Genomic DNA, 16,106 nt, shown 5'->3' with positions numbered 1-16,106 from the left:
AAACAAGATGAACCTAAAGAAGCCCACACCAAGACACACCATAATTAAAATGGCAGCGAATTTTAAAAGCAGCAAGAGAAAAGCAGTTATCTACAGGAAGGCTCCCACAAGACAGTCAGCTGATTTCTCAACAGAAATTTTGCAGGCCAGAAGGGATTGGCAGGTAATATTCAAAGTGATGAAAAGCAAGTACCTGCAACCAAGATTAGTCTACTCAGCAAGGTTATCATTTAAAATCAAGAGATATAAGGAGTCTTAACTGGTTTTGCTCAGTGATTGGAGCGTCGGCCCTTGGATTGAAGGGTTCCAGGTTCAATTCTGGTCAAGGGCAGATACCTCAGTTGCAGGCTCAATCCCCAACCCTGATCAGGGCTCATGAGGGAGGCAACCAATCAATGTGTCTCTCTCATCGATGTTTCTCTCTCCATCTCTCACCCTCCCTTACAATCTCTAAATATCAATGGCAAAATTCCTTGGGTGAGGATTAACAACAACAACAACAACAACAAAATATAGAAGGTACTTCTCAGATAAGGAAAAGCTAGAGAAATTCATCACCACCAATCCAGTCTTACAAGGAATGTTAAAGAGACTTTTTAAAGAAAAATAAGAGGAGGACAAAACGATATCTGAATAACAAAATGACAATAATTACATATCTATCAATAATCACTTTGTGGTGAAGGCCTGGCGGTGGGGGTGGATAGGGTCAATGGGGAAAAAACAGAGACATCTGTAATGTTTTCAACAATAAAAATAAATTAAAAAATAATTATGTTAAATGTAAATGGCTTAAATGCTCCAATTAAAAGACATAGGGTGGCTAAATAGATAACAAGACCCATACATATGCTGTCTACAAGACACCCACTCTGTCTGTCTATCTATCTATCTATCTATCTATCTATCTATCTATCTATCTATCTATGTTATTCCTCACCTGAGGATATTTTTCCATTGCTTTTTTAGAGAGAGTAGAAAGAAGAGAAAGAGACAGACAGACAGACAGACATCAATGTGAGAGAGATATCGATTGGTTGCCTACCACATGTGCCTTGACCAAGGCCAGGGATCGAGCCTGCAACCGAGGTACATATGCCCTTGACCAGAATTGAAACCATGACCCTTCAGTCCTCCGGTGGACGCTCTAGTCACTGAGCCAGACTCAATGGGTAGGGTGAGACCCACTTTATATTGAAAGACATACACAGATAAAGTATTTTGTGCATTGCTGGTGGGATTATAAATTGTTGCTTTTTCTGCTTTGCCCCCACAATGAGCCTTGTTGGGTTTGTGTGTTTTCTAGGAAAAAGGTTGAGGTCACTCCGGCATCTTCCAGTCATACTAAATTCATTTTGTAAAGCACATTAGAAATCAGAATTGTTTTTGAGTCAAGATGTCTAGGTAGCCAGCACAAGTGCTGTTGTGTGTGTGTGTTTAAGAGATTTCCAGTTTTCAGTGATAAAGTGCTGTTTTTTTTAAAAACTGAACTAATACTTTGGCTCATAGTCAACGTTAGCCTCTGGCCCCCTGTTCCCTGTAGGCAGCCTGCATGGCAGGGTCAGGAGGGACCTGGCCCCGCCTCTGCTCTCCTGGTGGGGGCTGCGGGGCAGTGTGTGCCCAGCGTCTGGCTGGGGAGCAGAGCCCGCTCTCCGTGTTTCTCTTCCCAGGACTGGACATTCAGGAGCTGGTCTGCAGTACCCTCCAGCCTTTCTTTGGCTTTTATTTTTACTAATGCCAGCCTGACTCCTTTCAACCAGGGGCTCTGAGGCTGGCTTCCCAAAGTACAGCCTCCAGGCCACTCGTCTGTAGCTCGGTCCTGCATTCCAGAGAGGGCTGGCTGACCGGAAAGCGTCCTCCGGCCTCTAGTCTCCGTCACTCTGCCCAGGTCAAAACACCGGAGAGGCCACAGCACCAGGACCCACACTGTCACACGAGCTGCCGTCTGAGGTCGGATAGTCTTTCTGTTCAAAGACAGCCTGGCAGCTGCTTCTCATTTGTTTCACACCAAAAAAGAGCAGCTTTACTCTGGTTTTACTTACTGAAAATAGACAGCTATTTTCAGAAATGGGTCATAAGCATGGTCCATAGCTTATGTCACCTTTTTAAAAAATATATATTTTATTGATTTTTTTACCGAGACGAAAGGAGAGGGATAGAGAGTAAGAAACATCGATGAGAGAGAAACATCGATCAGCTGCCTCCTGCACACCCCCTACTGGGGATGTGCCCGCAACCAAGGTACATGCCCTTGACTGGAATCGAACCTGGGATCCTTCAGTCCGCAGGCCGACGCTCTATCCACTGAGCCAAACTGGTTAGGGCTTATGTCACCTTTAATAGATCGGCTATTTCAAGCTGTTCGCAGTTATGAAGTATGAGAATGGGTGGCGGTTTGTGGGGATGAGACCCTAACTGCTCTTGGTGATACTAAGCTACTTCTTGCCGCATGATTTCAGCATCCTGCCCTTGAGCCTGGTTTTCTTGTGCATAACGTGAAAAATTACTTCATGACTAATCCTTTTTACAGACCTGAAATTATTGTTAGTTCTTAACCTTGAAGGGTTTTCAGATTCCCTCCTTTGATTTTCAGATGTGTCTCGGGTTTGATTTCTGTGTAGTTTCGGAGTAGACGCCAACAATCTGTTTTTATTAATAGTACACATTTAACATTTTTTATAATTGCTTGAGGAAAGAAGGAATATTAGGAACTGATTCCATCTGTGCAATGTAGAATTTGATAAAAGTATGAGAAATGGAACAAATGGCATAAAGGTGACATTTCTGCTCAGTTGATTTCTTGATAGTAGAGGTTCTGAAAGCCCTTTTAAAGAACCTCTCAGTGCATAGAGAGTCAGCCTGTGGACCAAGGGGTCCCAGGTTCGATTCTGGTCAAGGGCATGTACCTCGGTTGCAGGCTCCTCCCCAGCCTGGGTCCTGGTCGGGGCTCATGCAGGAGGCATCCAGTCGATGTGTTTCTCTCACATCGGTGTTTCTCTGTCTTTCCCTCTCTCTTCCACTCTCCCTATAAATCCCCTCGGGTGAGGACTAACAACAACAACAACAAAAGAACCTCTCAGTGGAAAATAGAGAGCAGCTGAGTTCTGACGTCACCGTGAGAGCCCTGAGCTTTCTGGCTGCCCAGCCCTAAGGACACTCGCCTGAGAAGGAACTTCCCACCTTTCCACTCTTCCAAGTCTGTCGCTCCGTAGTCTTGATGCATGAAAATCCCAGCAGATGGGCTTAGTGTGCGAACGCCAGCTGATGCGGCTCATAGTGTAAGTTCATGCTTCAGGCCACTTCCTGTCAATGAAGAGAGGGCCTGGCCACCAGTGTGTCCGTCAGACAGTGTGCTCTACTTCCAGACCATGTATGACCTGCCGTTCCTGTGTGAGGGGTGAGCCCACCTTCTGTCTTTTCTGGTCTCTCTCCCCCTCCCCACATACTTGTCCTGCTCTCCGGTGTGGTTCATAGGGTGCTGGGCCAACTGTGTCCCCTCTTTCTACAAGCTGATCTCTAAATGCTGGGAGTCGTGAGTGAGATTCCCCCCCCCCCAACTCCTTTTTGTACCATTCATCTTACCTTCCCAGTTACATCTGAAACCAGCAGTTAAAAAGCCTTTTGGTATAAAATGCAACATTTATAAACATATTAAAGTTCTTCTTGTAGCCGTTTTCAGAGAAAACAGGCCCCCGTTGAACTTGCTGCATAAGCAGGTTTATTTCCGCACCTGGACTGTGGCCAGCCAGGACGCAGCGCTTCTTCCACCGGGGAGCTGTCCTTTGCTGGAGAAGGCCCCCGGGACCACAGCCCAGCAGTGGGCTGAGCCAGCTCTGTGTCTTGCTCTCTTGGCCGTGGTGACTGCCAGGGGTGAGACAGGAAGGGTTGGCACAGCTGCCTCTAATTGTCCAGGGAGGCCCAGTGGCCCTGGGCACATTGGGGTGACCACAAGCACTGCAGAGGGGAATAAAAGTTGGTCCATAAGAGTCTGAAAAACTCCCAGAAAGAGTTGACATTGCTAATATGACCAGCTTCACCTGGTCAGGAAGGTTACCCTGAAATTGAACATGATTCTCTCAAATTAATGGCTTGCTCTGGAGTGTCTTCCCACCATGCATCCTCTTCTTGAGGGAGCTGGCACGTCTGTGCTGATTTCTAACTTCCTTGCCTTCTGATTCTGTGACCCTTTGTCAGCCTGAAGGCAGATGTGTGCTGTCCCCATAGGAAGCTGGCCAGTGGGCAAGGCGGATCCTACTCGGCCTGGGTGCCCCGTTGGCCGGTGCCAGGAGGTTCTGGCTGGAGGCACTGTGGGCAGGTGCCCAGAGAACCTGGAAGTGGACACACTGTGTGCAGCTTCTCCTTCCCTTGTGTTGGAGATGGTTGGCTTGGGTGTAGACACGGCAGGTGCATGCAGTGCCGTTCGCTAGCTTTGCCGCTGCTCCAGTGGGAGCCTTGCAGGGGGTTTGTCTTCCTCCCGCTCCGCCCTGGCGAGGAGGAAGTAGCAGGGGCAGATCACAGCTCGTCTGCTCTCCTGCCTGTTGGCCTTAATGGCTTCACAGCAGCCCAGTTTCTGAAACAAACCTTGGGATACGGGATCCTGACGTTTGACAAGTTGTGTTTTTTCCCTATTTGTTGATTTAATTAAAGGTGTGAAGGTATGAGATTTAATTAAAACCACAGAAAAGTATATGAGTTCCCTTTATTGAGAAGAAACCAGTGTTCATAAACTAGGGACTCTTGGACAAGCTTCAGATGGGCTGCTCTGAAACCGGTGCCTGGGCCAGGACTGAGCGAGGCGGTGGGATGGTGTGACAGCAGCTCCGCTTCCTCACATCACTGCACCAGGGCCGGGCACACCTTTTCCTGAGCCAGCTCCTCGGACTCACAGCAAACCCGCGAGTGGGACACGCGCCCTCATTCACAGGTGAGGGTTCTCAGGCTCCGAGCCGTGGAGTCGCTCACCTGGCTGGGCAGTGGCTGAGCCTCCTGTGGCCCGGCGCTGCCTTCCCTCACACAGAGTGCTTCTTCCAGGTGGGCTCTGACACCTCCGAGTTTCGGGAGGCAACAGGCTTGTTATCCTCCCCCCACACCTTTCAGTACAACACACACACACACACACACAGCCTTCCATGGAGCTTGCTCAGCCCCAGGCTGCAGGTGGGAGCAGGCAGACCCTGGGCCTGTGGTGGGGAGCAGTGTGTAGTTTGTCGCACCTGCTGACCTAGTGGAGCTCTGGTTCCTTTCGTGAGCAGTGTCCCCACCCCCTGGGTATCCTAGGCCACAGCTGGCCCCCAGCTAGTTCTGGGCCAGGCAGGGTAGTTCCCTTTGGGACCTGCCTCACATGAGGACCTGGGTTGCAGTGGGGAAGAGCTCTTCCCAAACAGCTATCCCGCTGGGTTGAAATCCTGTCCCATCCCCTCTCTCCAAGTTTATTACCTAAAACTTCTGAGCTCTGATTACCTTGGGGCCTACCTGTGTTTTATGTCAATTGCCATCATTTTCTGGTGAAGTGACACCAACAAACTGGCCCAGCAGTCACTCCCCTGCTCCCAGGTGCCAGAGGGTGGGGGCTCAGCACTACCCTGGGATTCAGCTGCGTCATGGGCCAAACTCCTGGCCTGTGCCTCCTGTTGGGGCGGGGGTGCCCTCAGTGCCCAGGTAAAGAGTTCGACACCTTAGAAACCACTTCAGTGACCAACTGGAGGCTTGGCACAACGGAGGGTGAGAGCGAAACGCAGCCACGTAGCCGACAGTGGCTGGGGGTCTTTCAGAAGTAGATGAAGTGAGTGGATGGGAGTCGTTTTTACAGGTGTTTATGGTAACTGGGAATTTAAGTGCATTGGGAAAGCAAGTGAAAAATAAACACTAAACTAGCTGGGTTCACAGCTGAAGTTGGAGCGGAACTCTTTGCCGAAGAGCAGGTTCGTTCTGACAGGACGGCCCACCCCGACCCGGACCAGAGCAGCTGGGGGAGTGGGTCGCGTGTGCTCAGTGGGCGTCACAGGGCTGGTGTCCAGGGAAGGGAGCGGAGGCGGGCGTTTGGGAGGGGCGGAGGCGGGCGTTTGGGAGGGGAGGGTGTTCCATGGTCACTCCCAGTGTGATGAGTGAGTGGAAGCTCCAGGCGGTCACAGGAGCTGCCCCGGGCTTCCAGCCTCTTCCCTGGGGAGGCTCCTGGCGCTCCTGACGCCGCGTCCTGGAGGCGGGCTGTGGGGGCCTCTGTGTGACAGATGCGGGTCCACCTGACTGGCGGCCCGACGGGGCATTTCTTTCAAAGTGACCAACACAGTGTTGGTGCCACTCACTCAGCCTTGACCTTTAAAACCTCATGTCTCCCCTCTTAGCTGTTGCTTTGGGCATAGGGTCGTAGGTGAGTGATGGGGGAGGCCTGAGGAGTAAGGAAATTGGAGGCAGTTGTGGGAGAAACAGATATGGTTCCTCAGAATTGACAGCACACTGTTCCCAAAGCAGCTGTGAGGAGAACCGGTGCGTCTGACGTGCTGGTGCCTCCTGGCACCACCAGACCGTGGTCCTGTCACCTCAGAGAGCAGCACGCTCCGAGGCTGGACACGAGGCCGGACCACAGGCCCAGCAGGTGTCTGCTGGACGCCGAGCCCAAGTCCTCCCAGGAGAGCTCTGGGCTCTTGTCCGGCCGGGGCAGGAGGGTGGCAAGTTTCCCATTTCCCATGTTGCCACTAGTTGACTTGGTTTTGGTTCTTCCAGGAAGAGGTCGCTGACGGTGCGGGCCATGGACTGTGTCAGCTCCACGGCCATCCTGTCCCTGCTGCTCGGCTGCGTGGGCATCTTCAGCCTCTTCAAGCTGCTGCAGTGGCTGCGGATGAAGGCCCACCTCCAGGACGCCGTGGTGGTCATCACGGGCGCGACCTCGGGCCTGGGGCGAGGTGGGTCCCGGGGGCAGTGCTCTCAGGCATGGAAGGTGGCCTGGCTGGAGGAGCCGCTCGGCGCCACGGGGACAGCGCAGGTGCACGTAGGTGGAGCTCTGGGGACTTGGGAACAAGGTCTGTCCCTGTGCTCAGTCCAGTGCCTAAAAGCAAGAGCTTCAGTGCAGGAGACTTCAGCCTCAGTGTGGGAGCAAAGGCTCGTGAGGAAGACCGTGGCCCCCTGGAGGCGCATGTCCACCCAGCGGGCAGCCTTGCTCAGCTCCATGGTGGTTGAAATAGGGCTTTGTATGTGAAGGCCTCCGATGTTCAAATATGGATAATCAGGGCCTCTGTGAGGGCCACACAGAGCACCCCTGGTTTATAACCTTTCTGTTGTTGTTGTTAATCCTCATCTGAGGGTATTTCCATTGATTTTAGAGAGAGTGGAAGGGAGAGAGAGAGGGAGAGAGAAATAGAGAAACATTGCTGTGAGAGAGACACATCAGTTGGTTGCCTCCCACATGTGCCCCAACTGGGGCCAGGGATTGAACCTGAAGCAGCGAGCTGCCTTCTTGATCTGCAAGCCAGGAGGCCACCCCCCCCATCCCCCGCCTCCCTGGGGCGGCTCTTTCAGACATGAAGATGGAGCTCTTCCGGCTGGCGTCTGCTCTCCCTGCCCCCTCTGCTCCCCCTGCTTCCTCTGCTCCCCCTGCCCCCTCTGCTCCTGCCACCTCTGCTCCCCTCTGCTCCTGCCACCTCTGCTTCTCCTGCCCCTCCTGCTCCCCCTGCACCCCTGCTCCCTCTGCTCTCCCTGCCCCCTCTGCTGTGGCCAAAGAGGAAAGCAGGAGGCCAGAAAGGTGAGGGATTTTGAATTTATTTGATCATCCACACACCAGGTGGCTGAGCTTGGATGGCTCCAGCACCCAGTGACGGGAGTCAGCGGCTTTTAAAGGACTCTGGGTGGCTTTTTCTGGGCAGAGAATTCTCTGTGCAGGTCCGGAGGGAGAGATAATGGTCTCAGCAAGTGCTAAGCAAAAGGGAATGTCTGTTGTGAAGTGGCCTAAAGGTCAGTTCCCGGGGGAGGGGGCGTCCATTCAATTATCTGATCAGACCTAACACTCCAGCCTTTTTGTTTTATGGAATAGGGACGAAGATCATATCTTCCGTATTTACTTCCTGCTGAGGGGGGACGTCGAGATCCCAGGGGAATGGACTTTGATAGTCGGCTGGACGAGGGTCGCAGCAGCATGATTTCCCCAAGAGACTGACTGGTTGGTGAAGGCTTGAGAGCGTCCTGTTGAGTGACTGGGAGGTAAAGGCTGGTCCTGAGGCTGCCACAGCGTCACTGGTCTGGTTTTGCTGCTTCTCTGAGCCTGGAGCTGAAATACAACTGAGGCCTAGATGTGATCTTTAGGGAGGAAAAGGTCAGGGGTCTAAGTTGCCTGACTAGTGACATGAAAGGGGAGAATAGACTACCCTGGGGGTGAGGATCTTTTTTTCCCCAGTTTTGCCCCTTGCTGGGCATCCACATGTTTCTTGTAGGTCCTGAGACAGGGTTTCCAAATAGGTAGAGCAGTGGTTAAGCTCCCGATGGCAGTTCCAGCCCCTGCTGTGATGCCCAGGGTTATGAGGAGAGGGATTATCTGGATTGCCCTTTTGTGTCGGCTGTGATGGGTTATGGGGACAGGTTCCATCTGCACTGGGTGAGAGATAGACGAGAGTACCGGTTCCTGTCCAGCTGGTGGGAGGCAGATGTCTGTGTTCTCCCCACAGAGGAAGAAGAATCCCTGATCACGGAGACAAGCTGAGGGGTAGGGAGAAGAGGTGACTAAAGGGTGTGAGGTTCCCTTTCCTAGAGGGTCGTCGCCATGGCGCTACCGATAAGGGTGACAGATGTGTGGTTGAGATTCCATTGCAGTAAAAGGGAGGGAACGTGAGGATGGGCTGTTATCCAAGGGAAAAGAGAAAGGGAAGGAAGGGAGCAGTTGAAGCCTGGGGCCTGGATGGTTGGATAAGAAGTAAAAAGACTGGCTGTAGGAAATAACCATTGGCTTCCGGGGAGACCTGGTAGTCAACCCATTGGGATCAATGGCCGTTTGGTAGTTCTAGGTTAACTGTGGGGCTACAAGCTGATGATGGGAGTTGGTCCATTGATACCAATATATTGCCCTGTGACCTTGTAAAGCATAAAGGGGCTTGGGCGATTGGTGGGTGTGCAGGGTGTTAGGACCTGTGACAGGAGGGAGGAAGGAGCTGCCTTAGCAGGAGATTGAATATAAGAACGGAAAAGAAGGGAGGCTTGATGCCGGGGCTGCAGGATAATTACCTAGAAGGGTGCCTGCCTTTTTGAGAAACATAGTTCCCTTTTTATCAGCTAGAGTGATGTTTGCCTGATTCCACGTCTGGATTGGGATAGGGATGGTGGTGGACGCTGAAGAGGAGGGAAAGGCAGAGCCAGCAGTCCCTGGCTAAGGAGGGAGTGGGCGAGGTTAAATGTTGGTTAGAGATGAATGGAGATGGGAAAGTTCCTTATGGGAGTAGGAGAGGAGGGCTGTGATAGGGTGAGAAGGAGAGCTAATCCCCACTTCCAGGGCACGGATGGTCCCAAGAGGGAAAGGGTATGTTTAGGATCTAGAAAGGAGGAAATCTTGCCCCATGGGTAATCCAAGTCCCTTTGTGGAAGGCAGTCCCATGGGAAGGTGAGAGTCCTGCTGCGAAGGGAGGGGGCAGTAGCTCGGACCGGGAGGATTTGTCCTGGGAGAGGAGGTGGGCTTTCAGGGAAGTCAGGGGTATCAGGGGCACGTGCAGGGGTGCTCACTCATTCGTCCTCTTCTGGGATGTGGGTAAGGCGGGGTCTGGTGGGCCCGAGCTGGTGGCTATGATACTTAGGGGACTCCAGCTCCTGAGGTGGGTTTAGTCTGGAAAGGTGGAACCATGGGGGGTGCCCTGAGAGTTTAGCTGCGGTGGGGCGGTTAAGAGCACCCGGTAAGGGCCTGCCTCCAGCGCTTGAATTATGATGGGTTTCCTTTAGGAGGAGTAGGGGGAGGTCTCCTGTAAAAGGTCGAGGGAGGACCTGATCAGCATGTTCTCCAGTAATTGTCAGATGAGATTTAAAATGCAGACAGTCTCTGTGGAAGGGAAGTTTCCGATTAAGAAGGGTCTTCCATACAGGAGTTCAAAGGGACTAAGAAAGGAGGGGGGTGGGGGGGGGCGGGGGTTGCCCTGATGCGCATAAGGGCTAGAGGTAGGAGAGTAGTTTGAGATTCTTTAGTTTCGAGAGTTAATTTAGTGAGGTGGGACTTTTCTACCCTGGCTGAAATCGGGGCTGGTGGGGGGTGTAAGTTCCACTGGAGTTCAGAGTGGAGGAGACCTGTGGAGTCATTTGAGATCGGAAAGCAGGTCCATTTTCTGATTGTAATGAGGTGGGTCAGATGCAGTGGGGAATGGCCTCTACCCACCCTGAGACAGTAGCTATGAGGGTTCAAAGATATTTGTTCTTTTAATAGGAGGCATGTGAGCGCGGTCAGTCTGCCAGTCCTGTCCAGGGACTTGGCCCCTTGCCTGATGAGCGGGGAAAGAAGGTCTACCCTACCCTGTCCTGGGGGAGATGCTGAGTAACAAGTAGAACAGGTTTTGGTGGATCTTGCAGTAGGGAGGCCTGGCTAGGATGTGCTGGGGGGTTAGGAGTTCTAGAAGCGGTCTGTATCCTATACGTAGGGAATTGTGAATAGGCCGTAAGATACCGCGGGCCTGTCCCTGGGGAAGGATATATTTCCCCGGAAATTTTGGCCATGGGGTCTTCCTGAGTGGCCCCCAGAGCTGCTAGGGACTGAGCTCCTCTGGAGTGTGTTAGGGCGTTATATGGGGTGTAGCTAAGAGTTGGGGAGACGGGGGCTTCCCCGAGCCACTGTCTTGGCCTCCTGGTCTGCTCTGTTATTTCCCTGTATTACGGGATCATTCCCTACTTGGTGTCCTTTGCAGTGTATGACATTTAAGAGGCTAGAAAAGGGGAGAGAATTTCCTAAATACCCAGCAGGAAGACCTGTGAGGCTTTCAGTGACAGTGTCCAGGACTGTGAATGAGCGGTGCAAATAAAGTCCAGGCTCAGATATAAAGAACCTGCGTGGGGCTACTTTAGCTCCTGAGGAGAGAAGGGTTCCCTTTGGAAGTCAGGGGTGACCAGGTGGTGGTGTCCTGACTCACTGAACAGCACAAACCTTCTACCCAGGCACCAAATAACCAGCTGTAGTCAAAAAGTAAACAGCCAGCGTTTACATTTATGAACACACTTTTCTCCACAGCAGTATTGTTTTTAACAGGGAAACATTGAGATAACTCCAATGTCCCTCACCATTAGAGAGTATAAAATAAATCATGGTATATAATACAGTAGAATAAAACAGAGACATGTAAAATGTACTAGTAACAGCTTTTGCAACAACCTGAATCAATCTCACTAATTTCATAATAATAAAATAAAGAAGAGCTACAAAATAACGTGCATAAGTGTATTCAAAACTAATGCCTGCCACTTATTTTTAAATGGTTCAGCAAATAAAAGATATATCCAGATCCACCTATTCAGATACAAACAAAACATGGCAACTGTTAACAAATATGAACCTAGGTGGGAGTATACGAAGGTTCATTGTATTATTTTTCTACTTTTCTTTAGGTTTGAGATTTTTCATAATAAGCCCGGCCGGCGTGGCTCAGTGGTTGAGCGTCAACCTGTGAACCAGGAGGTCACGGTGCGATTCCCGGTCAGGGCACATGCCAGCCTGTGCTGGATCCCCAGTGTGGGGCATGCGGGAGGCAGCCAGTCGTTGGTTCTCTCTCATCATTGATGTTTCTATCTCTTTCATTTCCTCTCTGAAATCAATAAAAGTTATTTAAAAAAATAAAAAATAAATAAAAAGAAAAAAAGTTCAAATATCAGATAAAGCTAATTTATATTGTTTAGGAGTAGTTCTTCATCTGGGATATATGAGTTTTCTTTATAAGTATTTACTAAACTATACATATATTTTATGCATTTTTGTATGTATATTTTATAAAAGAAAAAAGGTTAAAATGTGATGATATATTTTTAAAAACTGCTACATGTTAAACATTATTATTAAAAAAATTAACTTTTTGCTTTATAAAGCAACCAAACATTAAGTAAGGGGGCTTTTGTTTATGGGTCATTTACTTGAGATAAATTTATCAAAAGGTACATACCCGAGGACCAATTTTTGAGTCTAGCAGTAATGTCATATGATTTTTTCCCATGAGGTAGTTCTTACAAAACCATCAATTCTGAATCTTGTTTACTTTGATATTCTAAAATGCTCATTTGGCAGATCTTCTAGCATATGCTACTTGGAAATTTATTGTAAGAAAACTGCATAAGTTTTATAATTGTTCAAATACCATACACAATTTATATTGTTCATGTATAAATGTTATTGTTATTCTAAATTCTTATTAGGATTTCACAGTATGTTTCTTTATAACCCTCAAAGTCTAAAGTTGTTCAGAATTTTATGTTTTCACACTGACTTTTAATTTATTAATCTATTTGATTGTCATCTAAATCAATATCAAAATCTAAATCATCACTTTCTTCTTTATTTCTTCTGCAGCTTCTTTTATAATTGGAATGCGGATTATTTTAAATGTTTTCTGTCTTTTCTGGTTCTTTATTAAACGGAGTAACAATGTCTTCTTTCTTTCCACATTTTGCACAAACTTTAAGTTCACAGGCACATGGTCTCTACACATTATGTGAAAAGAATCTTTCACTGTCTTTTGTAAACATTTCACACATTTTTAAGGCTTTGACAATGGTTTTTATTTGCTGTATTTTACACGCCATTTAAGAACTTCTTTACAGCGCTGACATACTTCATCAAGAAGTTTTGTATTAATTTTCTTGGTCTGAACACTTATCAGACTTGTCATTTTTGAAGCTAAACCTATTTTGCTGTCTCTGAGGCCTGGAACAGGCCACGTTCCCTCTCTGGGAGCTCATCGCCGAAATCACAATCACCAACCGCTGGGACAAGGAAGATTCCTATGAACACACTTTAAACACACTCTTACTTTCAAGAAAATATACATTCAACAAAGTACAAGAAACCTCTGTAATAAAATCTAAGAGCAGCCCTAGCCGGTTTGGCTCAGTGGATGGAGCCTTGGCCTGCAGACTGAAGGGTCTGGGTTCGATTCTGGTCAGGGGCACATGCCTGGGTTGCGGGCTCGACCCCCAGTGGGGGGCATGCAGGAGGCAGTCAGTCAATGATTCTCTCATCATTGATGTTTCTCTCTCTCCCTCTCCCTTCCTCTCTGAAATCAATAAAAATATATTTAAAAAAAACAAAAAAAAAAAACTAAGAGCAGGCAAGTTAAAACGTGTCTAGCAATCAATGTTTCAGTATTGTATGTTATTTTAAAATATTTAGATGTTTATTATTTAACTCAGCAACACTCCATAGTCTTTAAGTTAATAAAAACGTTGGAAAATTATGTATCGGCGTATGAGGCTGGAGAAAGGTGGTGGTGGGGGGGGGAGGGAGAGCAGGTCTCTAGTGGCTTGGATTTAAAACTGCCACATTTTTCCTTAGAGATAACACGCTAAGGTTGGGGAGATAATGAGCTCAGCTTCTGATAACTGTTAAGTAAGCGTGTGCAGTAAAGAAAGTTGTTCTTTGGGAGAGATGGGGTGGGAGGGTGAGAAGGCGCTGAGGTCAGAGCAGTTTCAGAGCATTAAAGGGGTGAGGATGTTGGCCTTGGGACCTAAAGGCTCAATGAGGGGGTCCCTTCGCCATGTCATGTCATAGAGGAGCTTTGCATGAAGACTAAAGTTGTGAACCTGGAGGCGAGAGTACCCAGTGAGCCTGAGGAAGAACATTTCTTGTTCAGAGGAGGGGACAGTCTTAGAGGAGATAAGGAGATAAGGCGTTTACAGTCCCGGAATGGCCAGCCTTGGGGGGTGAGACCGTGAAATTGAGGTAGGTGACTGTGGTTTGGGACAACTGGGCTTTATGAGGGGATACACGGTAGCCCTGGCCGGGCACCGAGGTAGAATGAGAAAAGAGTGAATGGGGGAATTTAGTAAGATGCAGTGTAGACGTGAGGTGGCTAATGGCTGTGAGACTGATCCCTCAACCCCCATAATAGAGACTGAGGAGTGGACAAGGGTCCCAGTGAATTCGGGGAGGGCAGAATGAGTGGCCCAGTGTCCATTAAAAGCAGATCGGCTTACCTGCCACCACAGTCGTTCCCCGAGGCTCTGTCCTGGTGGTGTAAGTCTGTGGGGCCCTGTCAGGGCCTGGGCGGCTTCAGTCTTCCGTGCCCAGTCCCAGGAGGGCTGGGAGCTCCAAACCAGATCCAGAGGGCGGCTTCGCTGGACTAGCTGAGGTCCGACCTGGAGGGCCCAGACTACAGTCTGATTTCCGGTGGCTTTCCCTTCCACACCTTGGGCAGGGCCCAGGCGGGGGTCTCGGGTTTGGGCAGGACTTGGCCCTGTGTCCTTCCTTGCTGCATTTGAAGCAGGGCCCAGAGGAGGCTTAGCCCCTGACCTACCCACAGTTGGAGGACCGGCACTTCGTTTGGGGTTTGTTATGCCCAGATTTCAAGATTCCCAAGAAGCCACCAGGGAGCCAGCCAGTCCGATGCAAAAGCAAAGAGTCTTTTATTTTAAGCCCGGGCTTAGCTCCTCTACCTTCCTTACTGATGCAGCAGCAGGTGGCAAAGAGAAAGCAGTCTGCTCGAACCAGGGGTTTTATAGAGGGTTGGAGTAGGGGCGGGAGAGGGGGCTGTGCCCCCCCGCCGATTGGCCAGGTGCGAGCTGGTGACCCATTACATAGGATGTGGTCATATCTATGGGGCGCACTTCCCTTGATTGTCATTGGTTAGTTTAAAATCCCGGGCGTGGCCAGCAGAGGCCTGGGCTTCCGGGAAGAAGGCCGCACGTGGCCCCAACATGGAGGATACAGGCAAGATGGAGGGCATAGCCCTCGCCCTTTCAGGGTTCATGAGAGCGATGGCTAGGAGCTGGAAGGCCTCCTTTTGGGCCTCAGCCTTGGCCTGATCTCGCTTTTGTTTTTGGACTTGGGTCTCCTCATCTCTATTATTAAAGGCCAGGTTAATGAGGTATCTTTGAGGGGTTTGTAGACTTGTGTCTATTTTTTGAAATTTGCGGCATATATCAGGAGCTGATCCTATATAATAAAAGCCTGATATGCAAATTGTCCCCTCTACCGGGAGTTTGACCACTATGATGTGCGCTGATCACCAGGGGGCAGCGCAGAACATGGCGGGTGTCCAACACACGGTGCTGGCAGCAGGTGGCTGTGGAGGCGCTGCTGGCCCTGGCCAGCTGGGACCTGCCCTTCCATGCCATATGCTTGCGCTTCAAATCACCAATCCCCGGCCGGGTTCCTTCTGGGGGGTGGGGCCTAAGGTGGACAATTTCTGCAAGGCCTCCATGAGGCGGGAGAGGAGGAGAGCTGGGTTTTCATCAGGGCCCTGAGTGACTTCATTAAGTTTGTCATAATTGACCACAATACCCTCAGTTCCTGCCGCGTCCCTTGGGTAGAATGGGCGCAGGAATAAAAGGCTGTTGAGTGTGGTCTTTGGGTGGCCCGAGAGCGAGTGTTAGGCGGGAAAAGGCTGTTTTGGAGCTTGAGTTCTTGGGAGTTGGGCTCTCAGGGGCCGGGAGGTGGCTGCTGGTTAGGAAGGTCTGGGTTTTGGGAATCTGCAGGTGAGGGATGGAGGTCGGTGGTCTGCTGGGTCAAACGTAGATTCAGAATCAGAAGTGTTAGGTGGTGATGTTTCGTGTGAAGGAGAAGGATCTGACGGGTAGAGCAGGACGGACAGAGAGGGCTGGGACTGAGGGTGAAAAGGCCTGGTCGTGGGGAATCTCTGACCATTTTCCATTGCAGTGACAGCAATTATCTGAGTTGCTCAGTGTGTTAAAATGGAAATCGCTGTTTTCAGGCCATTGAGACTTATTATCTAGTTTTTGTTGTGGCCAAACTGTTACAGAATAAAGTGAGGTGGTTGGGCGCGATCTCCCCCGCGAGTGTGCAGAGGGAGTGGGCGTGGCCCACGAGAGAGGAAGGGTGAGTGACAGACCACAGATCCAAAGGGGACTGCTTAGGGCTGCTAACAAATCACCACGAGAAACGAGAGGCGAGCCTCCGGACTGGGCGTCCCCAATCCAGAAGGACCCAAGCCAAA

At 50.0% G+C, this 16,106-nt stretch overlaps 1 protein-coding gene and 1 pseudogene across 3 annotated transcripts in view; one reads left to right on the top strand and one right to left on the bottom strand.

The window, feature by feature from the left end:
* The window catches only part of DHRS7B (dehydrogenase/reductase 7B), a 52,054-nt gene that overhangs the window by 21,825 nt on the left and 14,123 nt on the right, over nt 1-16,106 (top strand). For 2 of the 3 annotated variants that reach the window (XM_006106927.3, XM_023747682.1), the window contains exon 2: nt 6,721-6,899. In XM_006106927.3, coding sequence (XP_006106989.2) covers nt 6,721-6,899 — 179 coding nt within the window. Of the gene's footprint in view, nt 1-4,647; nt 4,925-6,720; nt 6,900-16,106 lie in introns of those variants that run through there. The other variant, XM_023747681.1, reaches the window with a different exon arrangement.
* On the bottom strand, nt 11,882-13,040 carry LOC102433447 (annotated as a pseudogene).

Source organism: Myotis lucifugus, unplaced genomic scaffold (genome assembly GCF_000147115.1).
Source record: "Myotis lucifugus unplaced genomic scaffold, Myoluc2.0 scaffold_950, whole genome shotgun sequence".
NCBI classification, from domain to species: domain Eukaryota; kingdom Metazoa; phylum Chordata; class Mammalia; order Chiroptera; family Vespertilionidae; genus Myotis; species Myotis lucifugus.
Note: the sequence above shows the minus strand (reverse complement) of the source record. Positions and strands in the feature narration are given on the sequence as shown.